The sequence below is a fragment of the Mytilus californianus genome, unplaced genomic scaffold (genome assembly GCF_021869535.1).
Source record: "Mytilus californianus isolate M0D057914Y unplaced genomic scaffold, xbMytCali1.0.p SCAF_4, whole genome shotgun sequence".
In the NCBI taxonomy this organism is placed as follows: domain Eukaryota; kingdom Metazoa; phylum Mollusca; class Bivalvia; order Mytilida; family Mytilidae; genus Mytilus; species Mytilus californianus.
Genome location: NW_026262690.1, coordinates 91,946,293 through 91,960,721, shown reverse-complemented (window position 1 = coordinate 91,960,721; position 14,429 = coordinate 91,946,293). Strand labels below are relative to the sequence as shown.

Genomic DNA, 14,429 nt, shown 5'->3' with positions numbered 1-14,429 from the left:
TTGACTTGTTTGTAGATCTTGTCTTGCTAATTATTTTTGGCCAAATTTCTCTCCGTATATTATAATTTTCAAGATGATAAACAAAATTGAAAAAAATGGTAAAATTCGTCATTTAAAGGCAATAACTCCTATAGATAAGAAGTCGTCTGACAGTTTTGATGTAAATGGACAAGAAGGTAGATTTTACCATTCTGAACATTAATTCCTTTGTCGGATTTTCTCTATTTATAGCGGTTTTCAAGAGAATAGACAAAACTTGCATATTACCCCTATGTTCTATCGGGGTGACCCGGTCATCGGACACTTTTATAAACTAAATACCCTAATGATGATTGTTGCCAAGTTTGGTTAAATTTGGCTCAATAGTTTCAGAGGAGAAGATTTTTGTAAAAGTTAACGACGACGGAGCCAAGTGATGAGAAGGCATACCTGGCCCACAGGGCCAGATGAGCTAAAAAGGGGAACCATTCCCCATGCAAGCGCATGTGATGTTAATTTACAACGCTTAATTGGTTAAGTGTGTTAAGTAAATCTGATTGAAATATCTGTAAGCAAAGCGTGGACACAGGATATATATGTAAAGGTTAGACAATACTTGGTCATGTTTTATGAAGATTTAAAGCCCAAGGCGTAGCCGAGGGTTTTAAATGTTCATAAAACATGACCAAGTATTGTCTGACAAATTTAAAACATATTCACACTTTCGAGTGACCTTACAAAATTATCCTTTCCCATTGTAATATTCAAACCTTGATAAGAATTGGAATGTATAACATAGGTAATGATCATTTCAATGGATGGAATGAAATAGCACTAACATAGTTTTGTGAGGACAAAAAGGATAAATTGTTCAAACATTGAGTTTTTCTTCTGCTTCAGGTAAAATTTAATACTTATATACCTTAAATTTCTTGATTTTAAAAAGCACACAATGTTATATAAATCAGCTTTTTGAAATTTGTATATTTTTTGATAATTATAAAACTCACTCTATAAATATTTGATTAACAACCATTCAAAATCAGATGCTTACTTTTTATTGATGAATGTGCATGTATTGTGTTTTTTTTCGAAAAAAAATCCTTTGCTTTATATATCAGTAGTCTGACATTGTTTTCTTGAAAGAAAAAAAAAAAATAATTGACTCGAAATTCTGGTATCAAAATTGAATAAAAAATTATCTTACCTACATCTTTGCCCCATTTCATTTTTTGTTTGTTAAATATATGTACCATGATAAACATTTGCAAAATTCAAAATGTATTTAATAATTCTATTCTCTTTCATTTTTAATCAGTAGGCTATTTTCCCAGGGAAAATGACTTAGGAGATTGTACACTTCGTTAGTGTAGTTATTAAGATTTCCCTTTCATAATTAATCTACAATGAAAAGTCATTCATGTAAAGCATTTCATAGTGCATGGAAATTAAGCCATGTACTATGACAATTAGAAGGGAAAAACTTACTTTTCATTGGACGAGAAGGGGTGGGTATGTTCTAATTCAATCAGATTGTGTGTTATGAAGATTTTTACCTGTTGTTTATTTTATTGAAAGCGCTATTTTTAGTTTCTACAAATTTATGTTACGTGGTTATATTTATATACGACTTTTTTACTCGGCTAAGTAAATTGACCTCACTGGTCAGTTCCTGCTGTGGAAATAGAGGTTAACGGATGTAAGTATGAACTTAAGATTGTATAGTATTTTGTTACCAGTGTGTATAATATATATACACGCATGTATATCATGATACAATTATTGATTATAAAATTTGTGTCATTATTTTGAAATAGCCATTACCAGAGATATCCAGGCCTTTTACCCTGACATTACATGTATACGACAACATGTGAAAATATTGGAGTACATATCGACGAAGTTCAAGCATCACAAGCTACTCTTTGATTTTGTTTTCATAACAGATTGTTTCAGAGACGGTTAAAATTTAGAGGCTTTCAACAGGAACCTAATCAAATGTTACACTGACCAGGAAATAGTATACTAATAATATATTATGTGACTGTCCCGGCACTAGCATATATTGATTGTTGTCTGCCTTAACGTTCAGTGGCAAATATTTTATACGTATTATTGCATTGCAGTAATATAAAAGTCTTATTGAAATTATATATAGAATAAAAATGTAGAAGATCATATAGGAGTTTATTTTCTTTCGAAGACATACATGTATATGTACGTGGTGATGTTATCTGTGTAAAATACCCGATACACCTGTTGTGTCTAACCTGTGATAATACATAATTTTTCTATTGCTCCAAGTGTTGACTAAGTCATCGATCCAAAACAATCGTCTCAGGTAAGTTACCTTTATCTCATAGAATGTTAATAGATTCCTTGTGTATAAGATTAATACAATGAGACGATACCCGAGTGAGCTAGGTTGCATTGGATTTTAATGGTTATGATCATGTTCACTGATGGGCTCAATGTATATAGATAATAAGAAGATGTGGTATGAGTGCCAATGAGACAACTCTCCATCCAAGTCAAAATTTATAAAAGTAAACCATTATAGGTCAAAGTACGGTCTTCAATAAAATATTTATTTTTCATTAAACTGAAAAGGTACTTCATCTCTTTGGTAGCTGTAATGGTTTGAAGTCTCTGGTAAAGCAAATAAGTATAACCAAACAGATCAACGAGTAAAATGTCGCATTTGTATAATTTTGTCTATATTCATATGCTCTCTACAATTATTTTTGTAGTTCTACTTTTAAAATTCTTGTTATTTGTTTGCTATAATCAGAGACATAAATACAACGATTTCTAGTAGCTTTTTAGAAAAGAAATGATTTAATCTGAGATAAGTTTTCCCATTATTTTTCTTGGTTAGCTATCGGGGGTTATTGGTCCCCGATTTGTATAGTAATTATCGGCGAGATTCTCATTCGGGGCCGCGCTATTTAACGTGATTTCACGGAGTTGGCAATCTCTGTGTATATGTGTCTCTGCTATAATTTCGTGTCTTTATCGATCAGATAACGACAGAAACATGTATTTTAAACTTTAATAGTTTTAAGTCGTATTTATTTGGAATTGCGTAACAAAGAATGTACATAATTTGACGATCAGACCAAAAACTATTATAGAAAAACCTAGATTTATAATCCCCGCTTCCGGCAAAATATGTAATTACATTACATTTGGTTTAATTTTGCATGTCAGTAAAGCTTTGACATAGTATGTTATATGGTTTATTCAGTTATTTTGTTAAGCGTTCAAATATACGGATGTACTTGTATATGTAGCTCCGTCAGACTTACAGCATTAAGTTGTTGTGTAGGAAGTTAAACGCCAAAAACTACCCCCTAAACATAGCTTTCCATCGATATATTACATGTAACTGTGTGGCCAAAGTAACTAAAGGGTCATATAAGTATAGCCGGGTTGAATGGCGTTCCGAAGTTATATGATGATGACGATGTGGCATCTTCGCAAGCCAAAGGTTACGATCCAGTCCCCTCCTCTCAGAGGAGGGGCCTCGATCGTAACCCTTGGCTAGAGAAGATGACGATGTGGATGCATTGGTGTTTAATATTTAGTGGGCAAATATCACATGCATATCAGAACGAGAACATGTAAATGCTATATAAACACGAAAGCTGCTTTATACGATGTTATACCATACCGACTGTAACACTGAACCGAATGTGTAACGTGCTAGTTCACAAACTAGCAGTCGGTGGGAAGACGTGCCACCCTACCTGCACACATTATTCAAACTCTGAGCCGACCAGTCTTTGCTCTTTTAAATTATAAAAGCCGCGTGCTTAGCGGAGAAGCAGCAATTACCAATTTTAAGTCTAATGAAATCAAGAAAGAATATTTCGATCCTTAAACTTTTATTTTAACAGTCCGACAACAAGGAAAAAATAAAAATAAAAAAAAAATAACGATGATGTAGCATATTTTGAATGACAACATGTATAGAAGCAAATGTTCTGTTTTTTTATGCCCCAGCCGAAGCGGAGGGGGCATTAAGTTTTACTCTTGTCCGTCTGTCCGTACGTCCCAAAATTGGTTTCCGTTCTCTAACTTAAGTTTGCCTCAACCAAATGTTATCAAACTTAAACACAATGCTTATTACCACAAAACACAGATAAACTTTGAATTTTGGTGGCGTCACTTTAACCGTTTTAGAGTTATGCTCCTTTATAAATGGAAAAATTACAAACATTTTCATTTCCGTTCTCCAACTTAAGTTTGCCTCAACCAAATGTTATGAAACTTGTACACAATGCTTATTACCACAATACACAGATCAAGTTTGAATTTTGGTGGCGTCACTTTTACTGTTCTAGAGTTATGCCCCTTTACAAATGGAAAATTTGCAAATGGAAAATTTGCTAAATTTTTCATTATTTTTCTAAAAATATCAATGATGTCATTGTTCAAGTAATTTTTAAAATTGGAGTTATCTTCCTTTGTCCATGATTATAGTTGAATCAACAACAATCAATGCTTTATACAATGCAATGTTTAATTTTGCCTTCCACTGATAAAACACAGATCAAATTGAATTTGGGTAGTGTCACTTTAACCATTATTGAGTTATGCCCCTTTATAAATCGAAAAATTGCAAAATTTTTAGTTTCCGTTCTGTAACTTAAGTTTGCCCCAACCAAACATGAAACCTATACACAATACTTATTACCACAAAACTAAGATCAAGTACAAATTTGGGTAGCGTCACTTTTATTTTTTTGAGTTATGTCCCTTTATAATGTTGTATGCAAGCGGGGGCATCATCTGTGTCCATGGGGACACATTCTCCATTTATTTTTTTTAACAATGATAATTAATTCATTAGTCTAAAGCTGTTACGATTACCTTAGTGAACGACACAACATTAACAAACAAGTTACCCTGATATAGTAATATTCTTAATGTCATAAAGATAACGCTAACTTTATGATTGTTAGTTAGTTACCGTCACAGTACCAAACTTGTTTTTTTAATTTTCTTTTTTTTGTCCTTCTATTTCGGTTATCTTGCGAACAGAATTCGTATTCTAATAATGAAAAATATCACGCATATAACTTCAGTTTGACGATCTCAATAGAAGTTCCATGGTGTATGTATATTTAGTCAAAAAGTTATGCTACATCAAAATTCAAGGAAAAAAGACGACACTATTTTATATTTTTTTGGTGAAGTAGTGCATCATTTGTCATAGATTTAGCATTTCATTGCGCATAATAAAATTTTCTTCTTTACAGAATGGGTGCTAAATCAAGCAAAACCGGATACTCCAATAAGGGGAAAGTTTTACAACAACAGCCTGTCCAGCCGACGCAACCTCCCTACAATGGCATTCCATGTGATTACCAATTTCTTAGAATTGACATTCCTTTTACTATTCAAATGAACTTATCATTTCTAAGCAATCCAAATATGCAAATGGCTACATCAGATCCAAATGCATATGTACCGCATCTAACGCAGATGTATGATCTTGGGTACCGGCTTTTGTCCTTCCAGCTAACGCCGGGATCTATTCAATCATCCGGATTTATGTCCATGACATCTACTACAACACTTCGGGCACAGGCAATATTCCGAAAGAATGAACCAAAATTCCAACCAGATGAAAGATTTTCGCTGCAAGTAATCAAGTCATCGATTGAATCTGGAACATTTCTTACTGGAGTTCATTTTATGTCCCATACATCGTCACAAACACAGACGCAAACTCAGCATTTGTATCAAATGATAAATGACTACGCATGTCGAGGGTGTCGTCTGCGCTGTATAGAGATCACCGGATGTTACAGACCTCCACAAGATCTGAATATGTACGGTCCTCAGACTATGGGAGTAGGAAGTGGTATGGCATATGGACAGGGTCACTTGCATTCGAGGAGCAGGAGTGAGTACAATTAACTTAAGGACTATCCTGAAATCATACAGGCCAAACACACGAATTTGTCCCTTTCAATTTTATGCCTATTCGAACTAGAGGTCCGACGAGTTTATCCAATATACTGCTTACAAAAGAGAGGCGAAAGATACCAGAGGGACATACAAACTCATAAGTTAAAAATTAACTGACAACGCCATGGTTAAAAAAGAAAAAGACAAACAGACAAACAACAGTACACAAAACACAACATAGAAAACTAAAGATTAAGCTACATGAGCCCTAAAGAAAAAAACAAAACTGGGGGTACAGCAATCTGATTAAAATACAGATCCCGTGTCTAAGCTGTGCTTGTTAGCAAAGCTTGGATACACAGGATCTGTATTTCAATCAGATTGAGCCTACCGATATATCAGATAATTGGATATACTCTTCTGGTTATTGTGTTTCAAACGTATATTCACAGGAGACACCGAGAAAAACCATGATTTCGTTGAACAATTCGGCACACAAAAAATCTTTTTTACATAGGCAAAACGATGAATTACTTTTTTGTTTTAATCCAATACTAGTACATGAAATCTTTTATTAATGATTGAACAAAACAAAATCATATTCTTTTTTTTTCATATTTCGTAGCTAATGCCTCTTTAAATACCCACGAAATGCTGATACATTATAAAGAATCAATGCATTGTTAACTGTTTCTTTTCGACTTTTTAGTCCCCTACCGACGAAGTCGAAGGGGACTATAGGTTTGCACTCCGTCCGTCTGTCCGTCTGTCTGTCTGTCCATCTGTCCGTTTGTCTGTCCGTCTGTCTGTCTGTCCATCTGTCCATCTGTCCGTCTGTCCATCCGTCAGTCCGGCAAATCAGCTTTCCACACTTTTTTTCTTCGTTCTTGAAGATACTGATTTGATATTTGGTATATAGTTTTATATTGAAAAGTTATAGATCAATTTCGAATTTTGTTCCGGTCTGATGATTTAGTCCAGAGTTATGGACCATAACTCTGGACCATATCTAATGTTAGAGTACTATGTTAAACCATATTTCTGTACAAAGGGAGATAACTAATTTTGTAAAAGACATTCTTTGTTAAATTATTTGAAGAATTTTTTGGCGGGTTTGTTTGTTATTTAGTATAAACTAATTTTCTGAATGCTATATATATAAAAAAAAATTATGAAGAGAAATCCTTTTATTAGATAATAATCTATTTTTATTAATGTATATATTTCAATACATTACATTGTGTAAATAAAAGTTGTTGACATTTTATAGATAACTTACAAATCTATATTAGTTTGTGACAAATGAAAGAAAAAATATTTGGAACTATTAATTATATTTGATTATAATTTGAAAATAGATATACACTGTATTATATCATATCTAATTTTAGAGAACTATTAATCATATCTAATGTTTTTTTCATCATGCTTATAAGATATTGATTGATAATTGGTATATAGTTTTATCATGACAAGTTACAGATCAAGTTCAAATTTTTGTCTCGGTCTAATAATTTTGTGCAGAGTTATGGTCCTTGGACTTGAAAAAATTCACTCATATAATCAGTTTTCCAAACTGTTTTTAATCATGCTTGAAGATATTGACATGATATTTACTTTCTGTTTACACCATGACAAGTTATAGAACAAGTTAGCATTTTGTTCCAGTATGATAAAAATTTTACCCGGTAGGGGACTATGTATTGCCATGCAATACTCTCAGAATGCCTGTTGTAATTTGGATATACGTTATAGTATGCAATAAATCAAATATGAGAATTTGAGTCAATCGATGAACACGAATTTGACAGCTAATGCCCCTTTAAAGGAAGAAAGTTTTAAGTCGTCAGTTGAGGTGAAAATAAAATGTTAAACGATTTTGTAGGCATGGTTTTTAGTTTTTATTTGAAAGTAAGAATTTGTATATGAATTATTCGTTTATCTCCTAAATAAATTTCAATAGTAACACAAATATTCACCAATGTCACATATTAGTTTTGTACTTTTTTTGCGAGTGACTATAAATATTTTTTTTGAATTTGGTTTAATAAGTAATTATAAGAAAAATGTGAATACAGCAGAATCTTAGAAACCTAGGTACTGTAAAACTCGAATCAGTAGTAAACAAGGTTACTACTGCACACCCTAGGAGACTAGTTTTTTTTTGTCGTTTTTATAGAACATTTTGTCGTTTGTGTAAAGTGATTGTCCGATTATTGATTGCATGAATATCATGGTATTTAGCCTCCAACGTTGGTCCCCAACAACCTATATACCATAATTCCATTTGTTTTGTGTTCGAAAAAGTACACAATTCTCTTACATACAACCTGTTTAAAATACCATTGAAAGTCATCTTCTGTTTAAAATCAACATAACAAGATTTAGCTCTCATGGCAAGATCAATTAATTTTATTTTGTCCGTAATACGCCGTTCAAAATGTAATAAAACTCTGGGAAATAATTTCAAAAGCATATACTAAATCGTTGTGATTGGATAACAACATCCTAAATAATGGGAATTAAACCAGCGACGTGATATTATTCTCTCGCCTGCGAGCGACGAAAGTTTTCGTCGCAGTATGCGAGTCATAGGGATTAGTATCAGGCGGCGGCAGTGGCGATGTAAACTATTTGTATATATAAAGCTTTATATTTCAGAAGATAGAAGACCTTGATACTTCACACTTTGAATGCGATTACCTTATGTTACGAAGTTTCCGTCTGTCATATGTCCATAGTCCTTGACCTCATTTTTATGGTTCAGCGACTGCTTGAAAAAATAATTAGAATTTTGTCATGTGAATTTCTCACTTATTATGAGTAATAGGATTACTATATTTGGAATATGGGTTCCTTGCAACGTCTACATGTCCGTCAGACACGATTCATCTGATCTCGACCTCATTTCATGGATCAGTGATCAAGGTTAAAGTTAGGCGGGTAGGTCCGTTTCTCAAGATACTATAAGCAGTAGTTCAACTATATGTGGTGTATGGCATGATTGTAAGAGGTGCATGTCAGTTTGGCAGGTTTCATCTGACCTTGACCTCATTTTCATGGTTCATTGGTCAATGTTGAGTTTTTGTGTTTAGGTCTGTTTTTCAAGTACTATTAGTAATAGCTAGGTCAACTACACGTGATGTATGGAATGATCGTAAGTGTACATGTCTGTATGGCTGGTATCATCTTACCTTGAACTCATTTGCATGGTTCTTTGGTCAATGTTAAGTGTAATGTTAAATTGTAAGATGTAAATGTACATGTCTGTTTGGCAGGATTTATCAGACCTTGACCTCATTGTGATGTTAAAAGTTTATGCGATACTCGTAGTAAAACCTTTATCTTACAATCATACAATACACTTGGTATACATAAAATACAATAGTACCTGTATTTTTTAATTCGTTTTATAAAACTACAAGCAAATTGGAGAATCTTGCAACAGCAATATTAAGAGACAAACAACAGTTTGCTGAAATCTTTTAACACACTGTGGCATAACTTATTTTGGAAATAGAAAAAAAGACTGTCATTAAGTTATCAAATTACCAAATTGAGAATGTGCTTCAATGAAACTGAACAAGATATTATGTTTAAGTTTACGAAATATATGTCTTAATTTTTTTCTTTTACGGTTCAGATAACAGTTAGTGGAGTATGGCGTTAACTGCTGTAGGAATTTCGATAAACTTATTTCAATTCGACATATTTTCTAATGATATTATTATTGTTGCTGTTTTTAGTTTATGGTGTCGATTTATTCTTTGAAATACCACAACACCCTTCACCGGAATTGTACCAGTACCAAGCTGTCCCACTGAAATTTACGGCGCAGTTAAATGTTAGCATGGGATTCGGTACGCCAAATCAGAATTGGGGGTTACAATTAGACTGGCAAGGAGTAATGAATCAATATCTGGGAACAGGGTGGCGTCTTATAGAAGTGTTTAACGACATGTCAGCTGATACCTCAACTGGTATGACTGGTTTTGGTTCAAGTTCAACCACATCAGTTTTAAACATAATCTTTATATTTGAGAAATCCCAGTCTCGTTTGAATGACAACACACCAATGTATGAAGGAACGATGGTTGAATACCAAGCACCTGGGTCAGTATCAGCCGGGATTGGCACGTCTACTATGGTAATAGATACTAACTGGGACAATGTTATTGCAAATATGGGAAATCAAGGATGGGAACTTATAACCATACTCCAAACACCAGCAACAACAACTAAAATGCAGTTTATGGGAGCTTCAATGACAAGTTTGATGTGGATGTTTTTCCAACGACAAATAGTGTCAGCCTCTCTACCACCATTGGGATTTGATCCTCCCGCTCCAGTTCTCCCTTACAAGCAATAATGATACTGAAGGCTTTGAAACTGCATTGTTTATAAATAGTGATTTTATGGGATATTTTTTTATGTTATGGCCATGAAAGTTGATTTAAATGAAAATTGTAATGCTGCATTTTTACATCTTTTTTTTATACCGACACAAAGTATTGTATTTTATATTTGTTTATGCTATCAATATTCGTTTATTGAATTAACCCCCATTAGTGGTTACCATTTGTTTTATCCAATTGTTTTGTGCGTGTGGCTGGGGAATGCGGAATTGATGACATATCTTAAATATTCTATATTAAAATCTTTTAACTATTTGTCAAAACGATTTAGAATTTGACGAAGTGTAATAATGACACGTGTCTTTTATTGAACAGATTGTGTTGACTTTTAATTTTTTTTTTATGTCTTTGGGTTGATGTCTTATTGAAAGACACCACACATCTCATTTTGTTAATATCGACTTACATTTACTCAATTCATATAAAAGAAGAACCTGCAATGAGATGAAAATTGGGAGCTTGGAGACATGGGGAAGAATAGATAGAAAGGGATAGAAACAAGAGAAATTTCAAGAGGAGAGAATGATAAAAGAACGAAGAAAAGGGACAGGGAAGGCGAGAGACTGAAAAAAATCGTTGTAGACGAATGAGAAAGGAAGGGTATAATGAGAGAATCGACAGAAAAAAAGATAATTTAAAAGCTATCTCGGTCCATTATAAATACCCCCATTGTTGTGTTTTTGTGTTTTCTGGTATTCAGATTTAACAAACATTTTTGTACATATGTAGCTCAGATTAATATAATGTTTCTTATTTTATTTCTTGTGCTTCACAAATTTAAACTCATTGAATATAAGTTTCTCCCTAAGAAATCTTTTACTTTTTTACGAGTATATATTTGTTTTATTAACTACAATCGAGAGGAAGCACTAGTCGAATATTGAGTGGAAACACTAATCATATGTTGATAGAAAACCACTAAAAAAATGTTGAGAGAAAACATATCAAGTTATAAAGAAAAACTCTTATCAAATGTTGAGAGGAAAACACTAATCAAATTTGAGAGGGAAACACTAATCATATGTTGGGAGGAAACACTAATCAAATGTTTGAGAGGAAACATTAATCAAATGTTGAGAGGAAACACTAATAAAATGTTCGGAGGAAACACTAATCAAATGTTGAGAGGAAACACTAATCAAATGTTGAGAGGAAACAATAATCAAATGTTGAGCGAAAACAATAATGAAATATTTATAGGAAGCACTTATCAAATGTTGGGAGGAAACACTAATCAAATGTTGAGAGGAAACACTAATCAAATGTTGAGAGGGAAACACTAATCAAAATGTTGAGAGGAAACACTAATCAAAATGTTGAGAGAAAACACTAACCAAAAGTTGAGAGGGAAACACTAATCAAAAGTTGAGAGGAAACACAGATCAAATGTTTAGAGGAAAACGCTAATCAAATGTTGAAAGGAAAACAAATATCAAATGTTGAGATGAAAATACTAATCACAAACCATACTTGCAATGAAATAAAAACCATACGTAATTTAAAGTAAGTAAAAGGGAAAATATTTACAACATACTTAAATTAAGCAATGAAACGGTTAAATACCTCATATATAGATTTTTCAAATTAAAAAAAGTTAAACATCGAGACTTATATAAAGCTCGAGTCCTACTAAAGTTTTGTTACTATCTTGTAAAGCTTCATAATACTAAACAGTACAGCATCTACCACAACATATGCACACGTCGGCAGATTATGCTTTTCAATGATGCGTGATGCCAAAACATGTAAAAATCTAAAATCTAATAAACGAGTGTTGAAAAGTTGATATAACTGAAAGGAATCAAAAGTATAGGCACACCCGAAAAAGGAATCGGAGCTATGCACAAGGGAGAAGCAATGCTGACATTTTAATTGTTTCCTAAATTTCGATTGAACAAAAATCCGTATTTTCCTGCAAATACTTAGCGACTTGGCTGGCGATGCCATCGGCGTGCATATTGTCAGGATTTTGATATTTTCGGTACCAAAGAAAATTGCATCATTATCCAATTACACAACACTTGTGACTGAAATAACGTTCAACAGTTACGCTCGAAATCAAACATTTCAAAAGTGTGACATACTGAATGTTCGAGAAAAAGAATAGATAAAAGTGTCGCATAAACAAAATTTGCAAAACTTTACCTGAGTTTTGGTCATATAATGCAGAATTCATACAGAACCTTCTCAAAGTCGGTGGGAAAAAGTATCTTAAAAAATTCTTAAATTTCACTCTCAGACAGATATATTGATGATGTCCTGTCACTAAAAAACCCACATTTCAGTGAGTGCTTGCATCATATATATATCCCAATGAACTTGAGATTAAGGATACTGCCGACACTAGAAGGATTGCTTCATATCTTGATAATTTCCTTGATATTGCCATATTGACGACTTCAAACTAGACTAAATGTCAAACGTATTGATTTAACCTTTCTTATGGCCAACTTCCCATCTCTCAGAAGTAACATACCTTCTGCTCTATCGTATGGCGTTTGTATATATCACTCAATATGTTATGCTCATGCATTTTAACACTTGTCAGACTTTCATAAACAGAGATGTGATCCTTACATAAAAACTACTCAAGCAGAGTAATCAGCCTTTACCTTCATAAATTGGTTGTCTTTGTCTCAACTCACGCACGACATGTTTACGCAGTCTAAGATCTTTAGATACCAGAACAGTAGTTTGATCTGTAATTTTACCGATTGTGAAATTTTGATTGAGTGTGTATTTGCATGGCGAGTGATGCTAGAATAGCTTCTGTCGATGCACCGGTTTCACTCATTTATGATTTCAGTAACTAAAATGTTGTCTGTTATATTGATTTGCATCTTAATTAATTTATAAGATATACTCGCCCTGCAAAGGTCAGAATGCTGAATGGACCTACAGCGTAATGTTAGGTATAAAAGTCAGGTTATTGTAGCTACCATAGCTTTTTGCAATTGTAAAACATATCAATCGACAGTTATGTAGTTAATTTAGATATGACAAAGATGTTTTACCGTTTTTAATTGTTCTAGATAGAATACGGTATTTAAAGTATGATCAAACACTGGTCAGAATTATGTGTGACTGTTACCTTGTGAATTCGTTGAAATCCTTCTCTATATGTCGGTCTAGTACAAAGGGCATCCATATCTATATCCCAATAACATTCTTTCGTCCTGATATACATGTAATGTTTGCTACTAGGCATCATCTATCATATTCACATATGTTTTGACGTAGAACCTTGGCCTGATTGACCCATGGAATAAAATAAAAGATAAAATTTTAGTTTCTCATTTTGACCCATGGAATAAAATAAAAGATAAAATTTTAGTTTATCATTTTTTTACACTTTAATATTGTCTGAGAAAACATGATTTGTTTATTAGATTTTATTGGCATTGGACAAGTTTTTAATAACTGGAAGTACCCTTAGATCGGTACTATGTGTTTTATGTATTCATCTTAGATGCTTTCGAGATTTTAAACCGACTTGATGAATTAAACCATTTCCAACTGATTTTAATAGTCTGTTCTTAAGTTATGTTGTTAAACCATTGTCCCAGGTTTTTTTTTGGGGGGGGGGCTGGGCGCCCACAAACATGTTTAACACCGCCACATTTTTAATGTGCCTGTCCCAAGTCAAGAGCCTGTAGTTCACTGGATATCGTTGGTCGCTGCCTGTCATATTTGTGTTTTCGTTTTTTTATTGTCCTATATCAAGCCGTTTGTTTTCCCGTTCGAATCGTTTCACAATTTGTAATGCATATGTCTTTTATAGATGGCTATAGGTTGCAATTCTGTAAATACAGACAATGCAATTTCCCATAGGAACTCCCTTTGCGGCTAAAACTGTGACACTTTTACTATGAAGTTTCGTGAAAAATGATATCCCAGAACGGAAAGTTTATATGCACTACTATTTTATTCAAAGGTCAAAATATAGGGCTGTGCGGCATATTTTCAACATTTATATGCCCTGAACTTCTAAGAGTTTAAACTTATACTAAAATTCTTTACTACCCTTACCTCCATTTTTGGACCTCCTAAGAATTAAAATTTAGCCGCTACCATGTTTTTCTATACTGGTTACATTCCCAAGTGATGTCTCTATGA

The 14,429-nt window shown here is 33.3% G+C and overlaps 1 protein-coding gene across 2 annotated transcripts; it reads left to right on the top strand.

Annotated features, from left to right (window-relative positions):
• Positions 1 to 1,521: 1,521 nt before the first annotated feature.
• Positions 1,522 to 11,146, top strand: LOC127738889 (uncharacterized). 2 transcript variants are annotated; one of them, XM_052250363.1, is made up of 3 exons: positions 1,522 to 1,678; positions 5,244 to 5,893; positions 9,645 to 11,146. In XM_052250363.1, exons 2-3 carry the CDS (start codon positions 5,245 to 5,247, stop codon positions 10,265 to 10,267), a joined length of 1,272 nt encoding a protein of 423 aa, XP_052106323.1. In that variant the 5' UTR covers positions 1,522 to 1,678; position 5,244; the 3' UTR covers positions 10,268 to 11,146. The 2 variants fall into 2 exon arrangements, with proteins under 2 accessions (XP_052106323.1, XP_052106324.1); XM_052250364.1 differs by lacking the exon at positions 1,522 to 1,678 and adding an exon at positions 2,176 to 2,320.
• The last annotated feature ends 3,283 nt before the right edge of the window (positions 11,147 to 14,429 follow it).

Bases quoted from the DNA above. Each gene is read 5' to 3' on its own strand.
- LOC127738889 (XM_052250363.1), top strand. From the start codon at position 5,245: ATGGGTGCTAAATCAAGCAAAACCGGATACTCCAATAAGGGGAAAGTT. The intron at 5,894-9,644 runs GTGAGTACAATT...TGCTGTTTTTAG, and splicing joins CTTGCATTCGAGGAGCAGGA to TTTATGGTGTCGATTTATTC.